Here is an 18,495-nt window from a genome sequence, read left to right as displayed (position 1 = left end):
AGCAGTCGAATACTTTCTGTATCCAGAAAAGCCCGTAGAGGACCTGCAACATGCGGTCGTGCATTATCCTGCTGAAATGTAGGGTTTCGCAGGGATCGAATGAAAGGTAGAGCCACGGGTTGTAACACATCTGAAATGTAACGTCCACTGTTCAAAGTGCCGTCACCGCGAACAAGAGGTGACCGAGACGTGTAACCAATGGCACTCCGTACCATCACGCCGGGTGATACGCCAGTATGGCGATGATGGTTGGTTGGTTTGGGGAAGGAGACCAGACAGCGTGGTCATCGGTCTCATCGGATTAGGTAAGGATTGGGAAGGAAGACGGCCGTGCCCTTTCAGAGGAACCATCCCGGCATTTGCCTGGAGTGATTTAGGGAAATCACGGAAAACCTAAATCAGGATGGCCGGACGCGGGATTGAACCGTCGTCCTCCCGAATGCGAGTCCAGTGAATGGCGATGACGAATACGCGCTTCCAATCTGCATTCACCGCGATGTCGTCAAACACGGATACGACCATCATGATGCTGTAAACAGAACCTGGATTCATCCGAAAAAATGACGTTTTGCCTTTCGTGCACCCAGGTCCGTCGATGAGTACACCATCGCAGGCGCTCCTGTGATGCAGCGTCAAGAGTAACGGCAGCCATGGTCTTCGAGCCGATAGTCCATGCTGCTGCAAACGTCGTCGAACTGTTCGTGGAAATGGTTGTTGTCTTGCAAACGTCCCCATCTGTTGACTCAGGGATCGAGACGTGGCTGCACGATCCGTTACAGCCATGCGGATAAGATGCCTGTCATCTCGACTGCTAGTGATACCATGGCGTTGGGATCCAGCACGGCGTTCCGTATTACCCTCTTGAACCCACCGATTCCATATTCTGATTAACAGTCATTGGATGTTGACCAATGTGAGCAGTAATGTCGCGATATGATAAACCGCAATCGCGATAAGCTACAATCCGACCTTTATCAAAGTCGGAAACGCGATGGCACGTATTTTTCCTCCTTAGACGAGGCTTCACAACAACGTTTCACCAGCGAACGTCGGTCAACTGCTGTTTGTGTATGAGAAATCGGTTGGAAACTTTCCTTATGTCAGCACGTTGTAGGTGTCACCACCGACGCCAACCTTGTGTGAATGCTCTGTAAAGCTAATCATTTGCATACCACAGCATCTTCGTCCTGTCGGTTAAATTTCGCGTCTGTAGCACGTCATCTTCGTGGTGTAGCAATTTTAATGGCCAGCAGTGTATATGTAATTCCCATTTGCATTCAGCAGTTGCAAACCATTGCCTGGTTAGGTACTTATAATTACTTTAGCTGTAGCTGCCCTAGTTTTGTAGTTATCTGCATGACAGTAAAGGAGCGCTTGCCAGTGGCGCGGCGTCGTGTGATGGCCGTGAGCGATGCAGGGAAGTGATTGACCGCGATGCCGTGCGAAGCCAACGTTGGAGTTGCGGGTGCCAGATGACACTGCTACGGTCAGACTTCTTTTCGCGCGCGCGCAGTGGCCTGCTGGAGCAGCAGAGGGTGGGGTTGGAGCGTCAGCACGTCGCGCGCACGTCACGGGTCAGGAGGTCGCCGTCGCCGGCTGACTGGGCCGTATATGAGGCCCGGAGCGCAGCAGCAGGATCCAGTCGCCCCCTTACGTCAGCGGCGGCAGCCCGGCCTGCGGTCGGGAGTGTCTCTAGTGCGAGAGTGTGCGCGCGCACGTGTGCTGCAGCTGACAGCTCCCACCAGACGGCTCTCCGCTCAAGGCCAGCCGCGCCCGTCAAGGACGACAGCAATCCGAGAGTGGCAGCGCACAGCTCCCTCAGTAATTGCGGATCCACCAAATGACCTCGATGCTCGTCGATGACGGTCAGTGCTGACCACCATTCCAGAGCACCGCCACCGAGCAGTGGACAATGTCTCGGGGAGTTTAAACATTCGCAGAATCGCCGCAGAGAGCAGCGCGGTGTAGCCGGGAGTCGTGCTTACGCAAGAGACGGCTCTTCGAAACAGGTACGCTCCGAAGCTGAACAGCATTCAGCTCTGCGCCACCGAGACGGTCGCGGGAGCGGTTCCCTCGCAGCACAGGTGTGAAGCGCGGTAGGACAGAGACGGTTTCATCGCCACTGGGACAGCGGCTCGAGGATGGTGAGCGACGAGCGGACGCCCCTCCTCAGCCACGTGGTGCTGTTGGTTCCCAAGGAGCCCGGGGCGGCCACGGTGGTGGCGCCGGGTCCCATCCTACCCGTAGCTGCCATCGGCGGCGACGGGTGGTCCGGGCTCACCAACAGGGAGCTGCTGGCTATGGCGCAGGACCCGTTCTGGGTGCGGCTGCGGACGCTCACCTTCTGGGGTTTCTGGGTGTGCTGGTTGGTGCTTTTCGTGGCCGCCCTGTCCGTCGTCTTCACCAGTCCGCCGTGTGGCGAAGCGGACTGCGCCAACGCCACACTCACCACGACGCCGCCAGCCACCGATCTTCCCTCCACTGTGACACTCGAGGCCTGGACAACTATGGTCAGTATACCTGTCAGGTCTCGTGGACACTGAACGGACGAAATATTTTTTTTTTTTTTTTGGAGTTCCGTGACTCTTACATAGGATCAGTCTCTTGCCCGTCTGTCTGTCTGTCCAGCTGTTCAAAACCCTGTTATGTCACATATTAAGGTCAGCCGGCCGAGGTGGCCGAGCGGTTCTAGGCACTACAGTCTGGAACCGCACGACCGCTACGGTCGCAGATTTGAATCCTGCTTCGGTCATGGATGTGTGTGATGTCCTTAGGTTAGTTAGGTTTTAGTAGTTCTGAGTTCTAGGGGACTGATGGCCTCAGAGGTTAAGTCCCATAGTGCTCAGAGCCATTTTATTAAGGTCTACGATCCGCTGATGATGTAAAAAAGTGAAGCTTCTAAATCAGTACCATGAAAAGATAAGGCCATTTGTGTAACATGTTCTGATACAAACTCATTCAAAATGGCTCAAATGGCTCTGAGCGCTATGGGACTTAACAGCTGAGGCCATCAGTCCCCTAGAACTTAGGACTACTTAAACCTAACTAGCCTAAGGACATCACATACATCCATGCCCGGGGCAGGATTCGAACCTGCGACCGTGACTGACTGAAGCGCCTAGAACCGCTCGTTCACAGAGGCCGGCCAAACTCATTCATTAAAACCTGTAGGGTGCTTGGCGTTGATGTGGAATCACGATGAAAGATTTCACATTAGAGGTAAGGGAAAAAATTTTAAAAAAATGTTAATTTGTAATTATATTATACGAAAAAACTTTTCTTTTGCCGTTTGTTATCTGACTTCAAAGTTGAAATTAAAACATTCTTTAATGTCTTGGAATCCATGGAAACGATATCGTACCAGTATCAATTTCGATAAGAGGCAAATCCTCTAGTCTCGGAATTGATAAACTGTCTACATGCATAATTAAGTTTGGTCGGAACCCTCGGTGCGCGAGCCCTGCTCCCACCTGACAAATTTTATTTAAAAATAAGGTCGCATTTTTCCACTTCTTCCGTATTTATTTCATTGGTACATGACTAGTTTCTGCTGTTTTTGGCTACTTTCAAGTGATTTTGTACAAAAGAAAGCGTCCTACATTACCTCTATAGTAATGAAACGCAATGATAGAAACTTATTAGAAACGTAGTTACTTGCAGCAGACAAATACGCAATGCACAAACCGGTGTAAACTTTTGGATACGTTTCAAAGAGCACACAAAAGCGAACAATAACAATACTAGAGTCTTTGCATTACATCTCTTAATAACAAGCATACTTCCAAAAACAGTCTGAAAAGCTCCAAATTCTGTATTACACTAAGGAAGAGAAGGAAATGAACATTTTAAAAGAAATTTAAATTTTCAGTCATTTAAAAAGCCTAAACCTCTTTATGAACATGCAGATCTACAGAACAGAAATTTTCACCATAACTTTAGTCACATTATTTTAACTACCAATCAAAAATATTCTACACAGTAAATAAAATTTACAATATAGTGTTACGTCGCGACATATTTTAATATTTTTTATTTTACTTTTGCTATTATTTGGAGTCCAACTTTCCTTAAATACACAAATAGATATACATTAGTAGTTATTTGAAATTAATAGTCCATTTTTACCTTCAGTCTTTGTTCAGTGTAATATCTCTGTAAATTTATTAAAAAGTCGAGCAGTCAAACGAAGACATGCGAGCCAAAACGAATAGAACACGCAACTTTAAAGATGCTGCCATTCTAGTGCATGTGGAACATTTTTCTACTGCAGGTAACCATCCTTCTACGAGTACTAAGTTACATTCATATCGTTACGTTCCCATTCCTGGAGGTAATGTGGTGCACCTCTCTTTTATAAATATATTAATAGTTATTTAAAATTAATGGTCCATTTTACCATCAGTGTTTGTTCGGTGTAATATCTCTGTAAAATTATTTAAAAAATTGAGCTGTCCAACCAACAGGACACCAGACATGTGAACCAAAGGGAATAGAACAAGCAAATTTAAAGATGCTGCCGTTCTAGTGCATGTGGAACATTTTTCTACTGCAGGTAACCATCCTTCTACGAGTACTGAGGTATAGTCATATCGTTACGTTCCCATTCCTGGAGGTAATGTGGTGCACATCTCTCTTGTAAGGAAACTACATGAAAATAGCTTAAATTGTAAAATAAAACTGTACCAGTAAAACAAATACAGCAGAAGTGGAAAAAAGCCAGATTCTCTTAATAAATTTCCTCTAAACGAAGGAAAAGAATCGTTTTCTACTTGCATTCGACTTGAGCCCTACTATTTTTAGAGTTTACGTTCTGTTGATCATAATTTTAACCTGTCACTGTGCAATGCGACAATTCCGTTTTAAAATTATAATACAGCTTCACAGCGGTAGATCTGGCAACATGCTGACCATTTACATGATTTCTTAAGTTTGATTTTTTACTTCCATAAATTCATTGTCGTTTTCTTCTTATTTTAAACCCACATCACACTACTACACTTCCAGATTTCTTCTGTGTAGTCAAGCAGATATGACTCCAGTTTGTATTTGAAGTTCATTTTATTACACACACACACACACACACACACACACACACTGTACCACAAACACTGCTACAAATTTAGGATTCTTCCATGGAACAGGAGGAGTTGCCAAGCAGATATGATTTCAGTCTCCACTCGAATTTAATTAAATTATCAGTTGAAGTTTTTACATCACTGCCTAGGAAGACAAAGATTTTTACTGTCAAATATCTCACTCCTTTCTGTGGCGCACTAAGGCAGCTGTTCATCGAGTATGCCGTACTGTGTTTCGTTATCCAGGAAGTTTGCAGTCCAACTGCAAGACATTCCAGTAAGCACGTGTTATGTCTATTAGGCGACAGTTAAGAACTTTAGAGAAGGTTTTCTGGAAATCTAGGAACATGGCACCAGCCTGGGCTTTGCTATGTTCTGCCATGTGGTCCTCGTGAGTGAATAGTACAAGCTGTCAAAAAGAAATATCTTCCAACAGTTCTTAATTTTTCATTTAGCACTAGAGATGAGTGATGCTATAACAGTTTCCTGGTCACCGATTACTGGCTCTTGATCAATAAAATCTGAAATTTCGGACATTATGCTGCCAGAAGATCCAATACATTTTCCTTATAAGTTGGTTATCTAAGTAGTTGCTCAAGATAACTTTCACAAAATGTATTTGGTGCTAACTCATAAATATCTTTGTCCCTCCTTTCTGTTTCTTTAAGGTTAAACGTTAAGCGATATTATCAGTTTTACGATTCTCCTCTATTTACATTAGATATGATCGACAGCAATAATAATTATCGCTTTAACTTACTATTATAACTGGTAAAATTTACTTAGTTGCTTTCTCCACACGCATTTTTCGTAGTTTTCCTGCGAAATATATTACGTAATCAAATCAACATACTCGTCGGAGGATTGTGCATCTTCCAATATTGGTTTTCTGAATTTACCTTGAAGTTTTAGTTTTTATTAAGTTTAAAGTGTGTTAAATATGGTAAATTGTGTCAAACGTGGCGCAAACTACGCTACAAATCACACTATCATGACAACCTACAGTTATGACTGGTGGGGGCTCTATCACAATCTAACACTATTACCCATTCGTCGTAAACTGCCATTCTATTAGTCTGAATGAAGTCTTCCCTGGAAAGTCCAGAAGTGTTGTCAATATCTGCAAGGAGTAGATTCCCCACTTCTGGTTTTCTGCACAATCACACGCATATGCTGATCCCGTCGTACCAACAACTGCCGTACGTCTGAGCCATGCGCATATCGTTTGGAGTAACAGAGGGCTTTTATGCAATTAGCAGAGCTCCCATAAAGCGACACAAAGGGTGTTCTATGTTACTCTATCCTTTGCAAACTTCGGTTAATGTTCTAACTCCTGTTTGTGTCTCACATAGTCATAAATTATGTTAGGTATACAATCAGCGGATCTCTCAACTTTTCTGTTATATTTATGTATAAGTACACAATGTAATTCGTATTACGTTGAGACGTGTAGCATGTTAACATGATTTAACGTTATGGTGAAGTAACGAACATTTAAAAAACGTTTGACTTACACAATTTGTGACAACTTTATTTGACTTCTCGATGTTTTGGAAGTGTTCTGCAAAAAAGTTTACGAAAGCAGTAGATAATTACGTCTGAAAATTGTAATATACTGTTCGTGTTAAGAATTCAACAGTCTGCGTTGTACTGCCTCACGAAAAGCCTACAAGAACTTGGAACTGTGTTCCGTACCCAGACGCGGAATTATGATCTTCGTTCTCCGACTTTTGAATTCGAGCGGTGGGCATAGTATTTACGGGTGTGATTTATGGGAAAGGGCTTCGTACCACGCTGTGCAGCTTTTAGCTACCTGGAAGTAGTGTTTGATGACAGAAACGATTAATTAACAGTGATAAACTACACTTGTTTCCGCATTACCTGAAGTACCTTGATTTTCGTGTGACGTACGCGACTTTGAAATGTTATCCTGTTTTGCTTTTGTTAAGATTTCTGAAAGTTGCAAGAGACAGAGTTGGTGTATTGACTCCCAGCATCGTACACTGTTCAGCCCATAATCATCAAAACCACCTCGTCATAGACACAACAGCAGTGTCTAATGTTGCATTGCTCTGTATGGAATAACAGCAGGTCCTTTCTTTAAGTGTTAGTTCTCTGGCGAAAGTTATGATAGGTAGGAAAAGAGATCGGTCCTGTAATTCTTGTTGCACTGATTAAACATAACACTCCGATTTTTAGACAATACATATGGTCATGATGTAATTAACGATTTTCGGGACACCAACGTCGACTGTTCTGCGACTTCGTGCACTCTGATACAAGCAATCCAGAAAAAACCGCATTTCAGAATCCGCTTCTCCATCACTTATTTCTCTGCCTCGTGATGACTGGGTGTTGTGTGTGTCCTTAGGTTAGTTAGGTTTAAGTAGTTGTAGGGGACTGATGACCATAGATGTTGAGTCCCATAGTGCTCAGAGCCATTTGAACCATTCTGAATCCATCACTTACATACTGCAATAGCCTTGCCTTACTGACGTCTGAGTTGATCAATCGAAGCACTGCCGTTAAGGTATAAGGTTTCAGTTTTTATATCTACATCTATACCCCAGCTCTGCAAACTACTGTGCATGGAAGAGGATAGTTCCCAAAATACCGATTATTAGGGCTTCTTTCCGTTCCATTCACGTACTGAGGGTGGGAAAAATTGTTTAAATGCCTCTGTGGGTGCAGTAATTAATCTAATATTGTCTTCACGCTCTCATCGTGAGTGGTATGTAGGGGCTGTAGTATATTCCTAGAGTCATCATTTAAGGCCGGTTCTTTAAACTTTGTAAGTAGGCTTTCTCGAGATACTTAACGTCTATCGTCAAGTGTCTGCCAGTTCAGTTCTTTGAACATCTCTGTGACACTTTGCCGCGGTTCGAACAAACGTGTGACTGTTCGTGCTACTCTTCTCTGTATACATTCAATATCCCTCGCTACTCCTACTTGGTACTGTGAGCAGTATTTTAGGATGGATCCCATGAGTGATCTGTAAGTAATCCCATTTGCAGACTGACTGCATCTCCCTAGTATTCCAGTAATAAACCGAACTGTAAGTAACCCCATTTGCAGACTGACTGCACCTCCCTAGTATTCCAGTAATAAACCGAAGTCTCCGACCCGCTTTACTCAAACTGAACTCAGTTCTTTCCATAAATTAATTTACGCAAAAAATTCCTGATCAGTGGAGATCTTAAGCCACGTAACCAGACTGGCACATGCAGCAGAAACGTAGCAGTATAATTGAGTGTGTATAACGCAGAATAGTAACTACATGCTAGCACCTGGAGATGGCATCGTGCTGCCGAAACGCGTCATATCAAGTTTCCACTGAAAATAAAAAGTGATTCAAATAAAGAACATGTGAAAGTTTCAAAATTCGGTCATTAGTGTCTTTACTACAGAACGCCTCTTATTTCTACTGGAATAATCAGAAAGCTATATGTTTCTAAAGGTACTCCATATATTTAGGGACACTGCTGTGTGAAACTTCAGGACGAAAGTAACTTAACGCATAGCATGTCACTGACTAGTAAAGTAGCCCGATGCAACTTCTGCTCTACATTGAAAGGCTTGCTGCAGTATAGTACGGAAGGAAACTGAAAGAAATGCACAACGAGACGAACAGAAATGATACTTTTACTCGAAGACAATAATTATACTAAAATCATCGCGATGGACGATGGTGTCCTGATATTACAAAAGGGGAGACACGGTTCTTAATAGGGTGTTGAAACTTCTTAATATTTTTTTTTACTTGGACTGAAATAACTGGGAAGGTGAAACTTCTTAATTTAATTCTGAAACTGCTGAGTGAAATTGAATGCAAGTTCAAATTCAAATGGCTCTAAGCAGTATGGGACTTAACATCTGAGGTCATCAGTCTCCTAGACTTAGAACTACGTAAACCTAACTAAGGACATCACACACATCCATGCCCGAGGCAGGATTCGAACCTGTGACCGTAGCAGCCGCGTGGTTCCGGACTGAAGCGCCTAAAACCGCTCGGCCACAGCGGCTGGCCCGAATGCAAGTGAACTTGCTTAAACTGTTGAGTGAAACTTCATGTACTGTCACTTTGCTTGCCTTTATCATTTCATTTCTGATCTACAGAATTATTTCTGACAAATACAGCTCAAACGCAATCTGACTGCACAAATAACTAACACAAAAGAATGTCCCTGAATGAGAAGAAATCCTAACAATAACCTATACCTTTCGTAAGACACTTACCTCACAAAAAATCTTCATTACACGAACTACGGCGATACAGCAAGCACCAGTACAGCCAGCTAAATAAAAGATTCTAACTACTGTAGGCTCTAACTACTAATAGGCATGTGGTTAGCAAAGGAAAGATTTTGTTGCAGAGCAAACAATGTATTTAGCAAATTTTACCTTAATAATGTGACATCCAGTTCAAAAAAATATATAATCGTCCGTGACATCCAGTTCCAAAAAATTATATAATCATCAATAATTTTAAATCTCTATGACGGACGCTCCAGACAGTCCGCTCGCGCTAACACTTCAGGCCTCTTACCTCATCACTGCTGACTTACAACCTCCATCACTGCTAACTACACACTCCCAACTGTCGGTCAGACCAGCCACACAGAGTCTCTTACAGAGGGCGCACAGCGCTCTCAGAGTTATTAATGTAGTCGATCGTGCTGCCAACATGACACATATAAACAGGCTACTTACAGTGTATGATCACGGCAGTCCGTATTGTACAACTTGATCCCATGCTGGCCATGAGACTGGTAAGGAATTCCTGTGGAAGGGCGTTACATTTCTCCCACAGCGCGGATGACAACTGGTGGGTGGTCGGTGGCGCATGTAGAAGTGCTGAAATACGTCTGTTCAACGTATTCCACATATCTGTTGGTCCATCGTGGCCAGGGGACATCTGCTGGTAAGTACTTTTCAATGCCAATAAACTTCACCAACAGCCGTATCCTTTATGGTATTTTATTTTATTCTGAAAGCATCCAGTTTTGGCAATTCATCTTCAGGCTCCATACGCTTTTATCCAAATAAACCAACTTATCGTTTAGCGCCATGAAAAAAGCTTATGGGATCTGAAGAAGTCGAAATGAATTGCCGAAACTGGTTGCTTACAAAATGAAATAAAATATCTGAAAGTATACGGTTGTTGGTGAAGTTTGTTGACATTGAAAAGCATTCCACATATGTTAGATGGGATTCTAGCCATGGAAACGGACTGGTCAGTCCATTTGCCGAATATCATCTCGTTGCTATAGCTCCTCCACCAATACAGTACGCTGACCAATGAGTGTACCTTGTTAAAAGGTTTGGAGATTAGTACGTCCATGCAACACTATGATTCCCCTCAACGTAACGCGTTGACCACCAAAACGAACATGTGCGTGTTAAAAGATTTGGAGGTTAGTACGCCCATGTAACATTATGACTACCCTCAACGTAACACGTTGACCACCAAAACGAACACGTGCGTGTTAAAAGATCTGGAGATTAGTACGCCCATGCATCATTTTTGACTACCCTCAACGTACCAATTTGACTACCAAAACAAACATGTGCGACAGTGCTGGACGTATGCTCATATGGTGAGAGGTAGGAATATACAGTGCTCCTAGAACATTGTCGAACAAGACAGTTTTGGTGGTCTAGGTGCTATAGTGTGGAGAGGTTAAAATGGCTCTGAACACTATGGGACTTAACTTATGAGGTCATCAGTCCCCTAGAACTTAGAACTACTTACACCTAACTAATCTAAGGACATCACATACATCCATGCCCGAGGCAGGATTCGAACATGTGGAGAGGTATAACGTTGCTTGAGCGTACTAACCTTAAAATATTTGAACACGCTACACTGATCGGACGGCGTTATTGTGACGCAATACTCCTTCCGCAAGTGCATCTTTTCAGGGATATATGAGGCCCTGACTTCATGTTTATGAATGACAATGTGCGACTGCATCGAACTGTATGGGTGGTGGAGCTCTTGGAACACGAGGATGTTCGGCGAAAGAACAGACCGGCCCGTTCCCCTACATGTCCTTAAGTTTGGGGCCAGCAGCTGACCGGGGTGGCCGAGCGGTTCTAGGCGCTACAGTCTGGAAACGCGCGACCTCTACGGTCGCAGATTCGAATCCTGCCTCGGGCATGGATGTGTGTGATGTCCTTAGGTTAGTTAGGTTTAAGTAGTTCTAAGTTCTAGGGGAATGTTGACCTCTGAAGTTAAGTCCCCAAGTGCTCCGAGCCAACCATTTTTGTGGCCAGCATGAGAACTCGTTGCAGAGGATGCATTACCGCCAGTACTTACCACGCATCCTATTAGGAGCCATGTCCCGCATTTTTAACGTCCAGCGGACCATCATGAATCACGGTGACTTCCAATGCAATTATGGTCTCTGAGGAAAACCGTTATTTTTGTTCGTGTCATTCCGTATTTCTTTCAGTTTCCTGTATTATACTGTAGTAAGTTTGTCTACGTATGGTCGAAGTTCCATCGAGCTATGGTACTAGAAAGTGACATTTCATACGGAATTTACTTTCGTCCTTAAGCTATACACACCAATTTACATAAATACACAGGGTTCCACTGAACTGTATGAAAAAAACGTAAATTAGTTACAAACTACGGCGTGCATACATTCTATTCAACATGTAAATGTCACTGCAGGTATTCGGGTTTAGGTTATGACAGGGTCGATATGATTGCCATTACTTGCGATGATGTGGCGCAGACGAGTAGCGAAATTCTGCATGTCCCGCTGAAGTATCGGAACATCGATGCTGTCGATGACTCCTGCATGGCTGTTTTGAGCTCAGCAGTATTTTTGGAGTTATCGCTGTACACATTGTCTTTAATATAGCCCCATAAAAAGGAGTCCCCTGTGTTCAGATCCGGGGACCATGGCGGTCAATCGATGTCCACGCCAGTGGCCTCTGGGTACCCCTAGAGCCAAATAGCGGTCCCCATAGTGCTCCTCCAGGACATCAAACACCCTCCTGCTGCGATGGAGTCGAGCTCCGCCTTGCATGAACCGCATCCTGTCGAAATGAGGATGAAATCATCTTCCAAAACCCTCATGTACCGTTCGGTAGTCACCGTGCCATAAAGGAATATCGCACCGATTATACCGTGACTCGGCATTGCGCACCACGCAGTCACCTGTTGAGGATGAAGAGATTTCTCGATCGCGAAATGCACATTCTCAATCCCCCAAATGTGGCAATTATATTTATTAACAAAACCATCCAAATGAAAGGGGGCTTCGTCGTTAAACCAAACGGTTCGTGCACGTACTAATTCCCATCATGCCCCGCTGCCAACTGTGCAATATGAACGGTCTCACGCAAACCGTTCAGAAGTTATGACGATTTTACTTCATACAGTTCGATAATTGTCACCCTGTATGAAGCCCCTTTAGCAGCATAAAGCTTTCTGATTCTTCCAGTAGAGGCAAGAAGCTTTCTGTAATAAGGCAATTAACGACTGAATTTTCAAACTTTTATTCGTTTTGTATTTGAATTACTATTTATTTTCAATAATAATTTGATGCCACACGTTCCGGCAGCACGATACCATTTTCAGATGCCCAAGAGTATTTATTATTTCGCGTAATATCCAGTGGTGTATATTGCGATTGTGCTGCTCGATGCGCCAGTCTGCTTACGTGGCGAAAAATCTCGACTGATCACAATTTTTTATGTAAATTAATTTGTATAATCCTGTAATTTGTGTGAGTTATACACTATGAGAGTAAGTTGTATTCTCACACTCCCTTGAGCCCTAGCGCCACAGTGTGCAACTACCGTGACGTAGTGTTGCTGTTGACGGAAGGAAGGAAGGATGGAAGATTTACGTCCCGTCGACAATTGGGTCATTAGAGACGGATCGCGAGCCCGGATTAGGGAAGGATTGGATAGGAAATCGGGCGTGCCCATTCAGAGGAATGGCCCCAGCACCAGGCTTAAGCGTTATAGGAAAAAGACGGTAAACCTAAATCCAGATGGTCGGACAATGATTTTAATAGCCCTCTTCCCGAATGCGAGTCCAGTGTCCTAACCACTGCGTCAGCTCGCTCGGTGCTGTTGACAGTATACGGTGGCCGTATTCATTGACGAGGGTTTATGACGCTCAAAGTTATTACATCCCCTGTGCCATCAGTTCAAAAATGGCTATGAGCACTATGGGACTCAACTTATAAGGTCATCATTCCCCTAAAACGTAGAACTACTTAAACCTAACTAACCTAAGGACATAACACACATCCATGACCGAGGCAGGATTCGAACCTGCGACCGTAGCGGTCTTGTTGGCTGTTTGTTTTGTGCGTACACTTCTGGCAACCATATCAGGCGAATTTTGGCCTGACAGCGATGTGTGACTTAGATACCATCCTCAGTCCCGTGTTGTGTGAACAGTAATCTTAAACTTCTGAAAGACTGTAGAACTCCAATTAATTACACATCCTTCGCCCATTTGATGTCCTATACGGGAGAGGATAACGCCACATCAATTTCTGCTCAGAACGTTGTAGAATTCTAATTTATAGAGTAACTACCGTTTCTTCCACATCTTGTTTGAGAGTGACAGTTCCACGCTCAGGAGTGACAAATTTTATTGAGGCTCTCCTTCACGATGTACTTTTGAGGGAGGTTATATGTGATAAATCGAAGGAAGCACATGAGAAGCTTACTTGTTCCATGTTAGCTTATTCGCTTCTGTTCGTTCTAAAATTACAGTTAAGCTCTTCGATGAATCAGTTTATTTATGTGCATATCGGTAGCTGTATTCGTGAGTTGTAGGTACTTAAACTACAACCTTCCATCCCTAACGTGCTGTATTTGTAAAGCAGAAGCATTGTGAATGTATGTCTGTAGAAGTATGCAGACCATGTGGGGAATGTTTCCTTTCATCATTTTGTTGTGACGATAAATACGTGCCAAATGTAAAACAATTAGAAGGAAATTAATCATGCACAAACAGGGACACAAATTTCCGTCAAATCCAGGTATTCGGTAGCTCTGTTGTTTGTTTTACTCCGAGAGTCACATGTCTTTCGTATTTATTAATATAGCCTACCAAAAATATGAACAATCAACAGGTCTTTACACAGCCTCAATCGAAGTTATAAATTCTGGTGGTAGAGTTTCCCCTCTAAAATACAAGTTTTACATACCGTACACCCAAACAATAGCGAAAACAGATGCAGGTGAAAGTATACGATAGCATAAGCAAAAACGGACCAGTAAACATCGATGTACAAACGATCCGCTTGCGAGGTGATTGCGAATGTGTAATCACGAGTTGCCACTGACACCGATGCTGTACAAGTTAGCGGGCATGTATTTGAAATTAAACTTTTTGGTTAAGTCTCCATCTAATGACACAGCATACAGGACTGGCATCATGTTGTCTTCTCAGTCGTGTCCCGATTCTGCATGCAGCATCACTATGGCTGTATCCATCCGTGGATATTATATTCGTCATCGTCATACGTGATGATGTGGAGTGCTGTTTAGTACGCAATACGCTCAGCTCTGGTTCGCGTAGTTGGAGATTTGGACAGCAGCACTACATTTCTAACGTGTTAAGGCTAGTGGTTGTGCCCTATCTTCGACATCTGCGTGATGTTATCTTCAGCAAGATAACGCAAGACCGAGAGTTTCCCTTTCTGTCATGACCTACCTCGGCACGGACGGTGTTTGACCGTTGGCCTAATCAGCCTATTCGTCAGATGCGCTCATTGAAAACATCTGATGTTAGGATGTCGCTAAGGCCGGTATTACACTATCATATTTCTTTGTCAAATATCTTTTTCCAAGATATTTGATGGTGTAATAGGGAACTTTGTCAAATGTCGTCCAATATTTGACGCTGCATTCTGTCGTCTGTAGTGTTTTTATAAACATTGTGGGTAAGTACAATTGGTGTGTGCCGACAACTACAAAATCAATAGAGACGTATGAAGCTGATGAGGCACTTTACAACGTGAGGCACGCTGAATACAAAAATAGATTACGACGATTGGAGACGTGGTCTAAACTAACCTAATCCTCTCCTGTAGCAAGGAATCGAAGTGTTACAGTGCTCCTGTCTTCTACAGATGTAGCAGTTCTTAAGTGAATATTGTGCTTTGTGATATGAGGATACACTTCATTGAGCACATACAGAAATGTAGGCTCATCCATTCTTAAGTAATTGATGTACGACTTGACGTCCTCCACTATAAGCTCACGTAACAAGCTTTGTTGAATGCTTTTATCGTGTCGTCGTAAAACCCACGGCTTCACCCAGGTATGTTTCCTTTTTTTCCCCCCGCTTCTCTTCCGCATATGCACACAGTGCATTTGTGGTACATGCAACTGCTGCGGTTAATAACAAGTTGTTGTCAGCCATCTTGAACTTTGACGAAAAATATGATGACAGTGTAATACCCCTTCTAGCGCTACGTCAAAGATCTTTGTCAAATATATTTGACGGAATATTTGATCACATCTTTGATCAAATCTTTGACAAAGAAATTTGATAGTGTAATACCGGCCTAAGGGTCTGGCACGCCATCATTCACCAGTCACTGCTCTTCATGGACGCTTATACAGAGCTGCAGCTACAAGCTGCATAGAACGATGTAACCATATACACGATGCTCAGAAACAGTCTGAAAAGCTTGTAAGGGTGTTGCAGGGTAGACTGTACTGTGAAATAACTGTTAACAAAAGAATTTGATATGTTGTGCTCTTTCCGATTTAATTTGCATTGAAGTTAGGTTATCTGGTCGTTGCGTGCACAAATCCAGGCAGTCTGCCACTGCTGGTGTTGCCAAATTTGTTCTTTGTTTGGTTAGTTTAAACCGAGAAAACGAAAAAAATAGAAAGAAGGAAACACGAGAAACCATTGGGCAGCAGGGAGTTCGATCCTTCTTAACGCCAGCGTCTAATTTTTGTAAAGCTGTCTTGTTTAGTTTGAGGAAACCAAACGGAGAACACTTTTGGCAACACTGTCTCTAGCAGGCTATTTGAATCTGCACACACAACGACCTGAATGGCTAACTTCACTGCTAATTAAATCAAATACAGCGCAACTTATCGAATTTTTTTGTTAACAATTATTCCTCAGCAGAGTCTACCCTGCAGCATCCTTACAAGCTTCGTCAGACAGTTTCTGACCGCTGACTTAGTTCGACTTGATGTTCAGTTGTGTTAGAGTCATTGTTGCAGCACTGTATACTCAATTTAACACCAAGCAAACACCAAATCACTTACAAATTTAATCACCGGCCGTTCCTGCTATTCTGTACATGCAAAATCAGGAAATTGCGTTATTTGCTAACCCTCCTGCTCTTCCAATTTTAATTGTCGGGAGAATGCTATCTAGACAGCCGTTAACTGGTTCATTCGTCCTGTAATGTGAACTCAAATTCAGCAAGTTTCTAGACAAAAAGACCAAAGACGCATTCCACGGAGTCGAGTCACTGGCATTCTCAAGTTGATACTGCTATCTAGTCCTTTTTTTTTTTAATGGAACACTTTATTTGTTTATTTATTTTTTCTTTAATCGTGCATTCTGAGCTCTGACAGCAATTTGCTTGTTTCCACAGGTGCCTCGCTGAGGGGATTCCCCTCCAGCGCTTTGTCCAGAGTTTCCCTCTGGTCGGGAGAACTGTTACTTGGACGGCGAGACTACTAACACCGACACGAGAGGATCCCGCGGGAAACGCCTCTCACGATGCGGCCAAACTGTGACCTACAGTGCCCACTAACTGCAAACCGTGGATAAGTGCAGTGCAGACATCCTGAATAACAGCTATGAACGACGACACGCTTCAGTCAGGTTGCCGAGGAAACGTTTAACGCCAAATGTTGTACAGCCCAGAGGGATTAAAAAGGAACGCGTAGCTGTCTTGTACACATCACCATGTTTGATCGTATAGCTAAGTCCCTTTATGGTTATTGAAAATAAATACGTTTGTGCTCTGTACATTACAGAACATTAGGCACGTCATGAAGTAAGTACATTCCTTGCAGTCCCAAGATGGTAAGATTTCTTTTGTATCAAAAATGTATTGTAATCCAAAGTTATACACTTTTATTTGCTGTGATACACTATAGATAATTTTTAACAGATCGGCGTAACTGTTTGTATGATTCTTTTCGATTGCGAAAAATGCCGAAGACGGTAGTATTTAAACGAATAAAACTAATACATATTTACAGTTTATAAAGAGACCCCTGTGTTGTTTCACGCAATAAAAGTTATAAGGTGAAACTTGGTCTTTTTATTTGCTCATTCATTGAACCTAACCATTTGGAAAACCTGCTTTTGTTATATTTAATCTTTTCTCATGTTTTCTCCTCAAAGCATAGTTAATTGGGACGTTTCATGTACACATATATGAATCAATAATTACCATGATCTTCTGAACCACAATGGACAGATTCAGAGTGATGATATTCATCCTGGGTAGTTAGTTGTGCTTTCACTCTTCGGGTATATAGCCTCAGTAGTTGTACTCCTCAGTTGGGTCTGAACGACTTCCAGCAGAGAATCACGCACCTTGTAGTTGTCGTCTTTACATCAGTAGCTGGATGTTGGGAAGCTGAGGAAGTGAATAATTTCTGTAGATTCTTGACATAAGGATACCTTGCCCTCACCATTTACTATGTTAATGACTTACATGGTAGGCAAATATTAATTAATTAATTTATTAATCTGACACAGCTATCAAATTATAATGTACAAACTTCAGAACTGTCTCAGCGCCAATCACATGTCACGAAGAGTAAATTAATAATGACGTTAGTGCATTTAGAGTACAAAGACACGGATATCACAAAGGTTCTCACCAGATAATCCTGTTAATCCCTGTCCTTACCTACTGCAAGACATCGTCACAAGTTACAAGTGTGAGAATTGTGCTTGGCACTTTGTCTGTCACACAGTATTTGTACCGACAATATAACTGAACATGAATTTGTGTCAATTGAGAACCATATGCCACTGGAAACGTCACAAAGAAAAGAACCCACACTGAGTGGCCAGACATCATGGCAAGACACTGGACATGATGTCGTTCGTCGGCTGCTGAAGACTTATTGTGATACTTCCCTTTCTTTGAATTAGAGGTATCCCTTCCTTAAATATATAAGTCAGAGAAAATATGTTCGTATATGTGAATAAATTATACACAACTGCAACCAGTCACTTTTTTCATTAATAATGCTTTATTACATTAACCGGTTTTCGAACCCTTTCAGGTTCATCTTCAGATGATTTCGGGAGAATCCGGGAAGTTACATTATTACTGGTAGTAGCATAATTCTGGGTGCTGGTTCTATGGCAGAAAGATGGGTCATACTTTAATGTATCGCCATGACTATAGATTATCTGTCGATATGGATGTGAATTTAGTTT

The 18,495-nt window shown here is 42.8% G+C and overlaps 1 protein-coding gene across 1 annotated transcript; it reads left to right on the top strand.

Moving 5' to 3' along the window:
• Nucleotides 1–1,653: 1,653 nt before the first annotated feature.
• On the top strand, nt 1,654–17,349 carry LOC124621620. Its single transcript, XM_047147155.1, has 2 exons — nt 1,654–2,510; nt 16,682–17,349. The coding sequence occupies exons 1-2, from the start codon at nt 2,142–2,144 to the stop codon at nt 16,691–16,693; spliced, it is 381 nt and encodes a 126-aa protein (XP_047003111.1). The 5' UTR covers nt 1,654–2,141; the 3' UTR covers nt 16,694–17,349.
• Nucleotides 17,350–18,495: the final 1,146 nt, after the last annotated feature.

Source organism: Schistocerca americana, chromosome 1 (genome assembly GCF_021461395.2).
Source record: "Schistocerca americana isolate TAMUIC-IGC-003095 chromosome 1, iqSchAmer2.1, whole genome shotgun sequence".
Classification (NCBI taxonomy): domain Eukaryota; kingdom Metazoa; phylum Arthropoda; class Insecta; order Orthoptera; family Acrididae; genus Schistocerca; species Schistocerca americana.
Note: the sequence above shows the minus strand (reverse complement) of the source record. Positions and strands in the feature narration are given on the sequence as shown.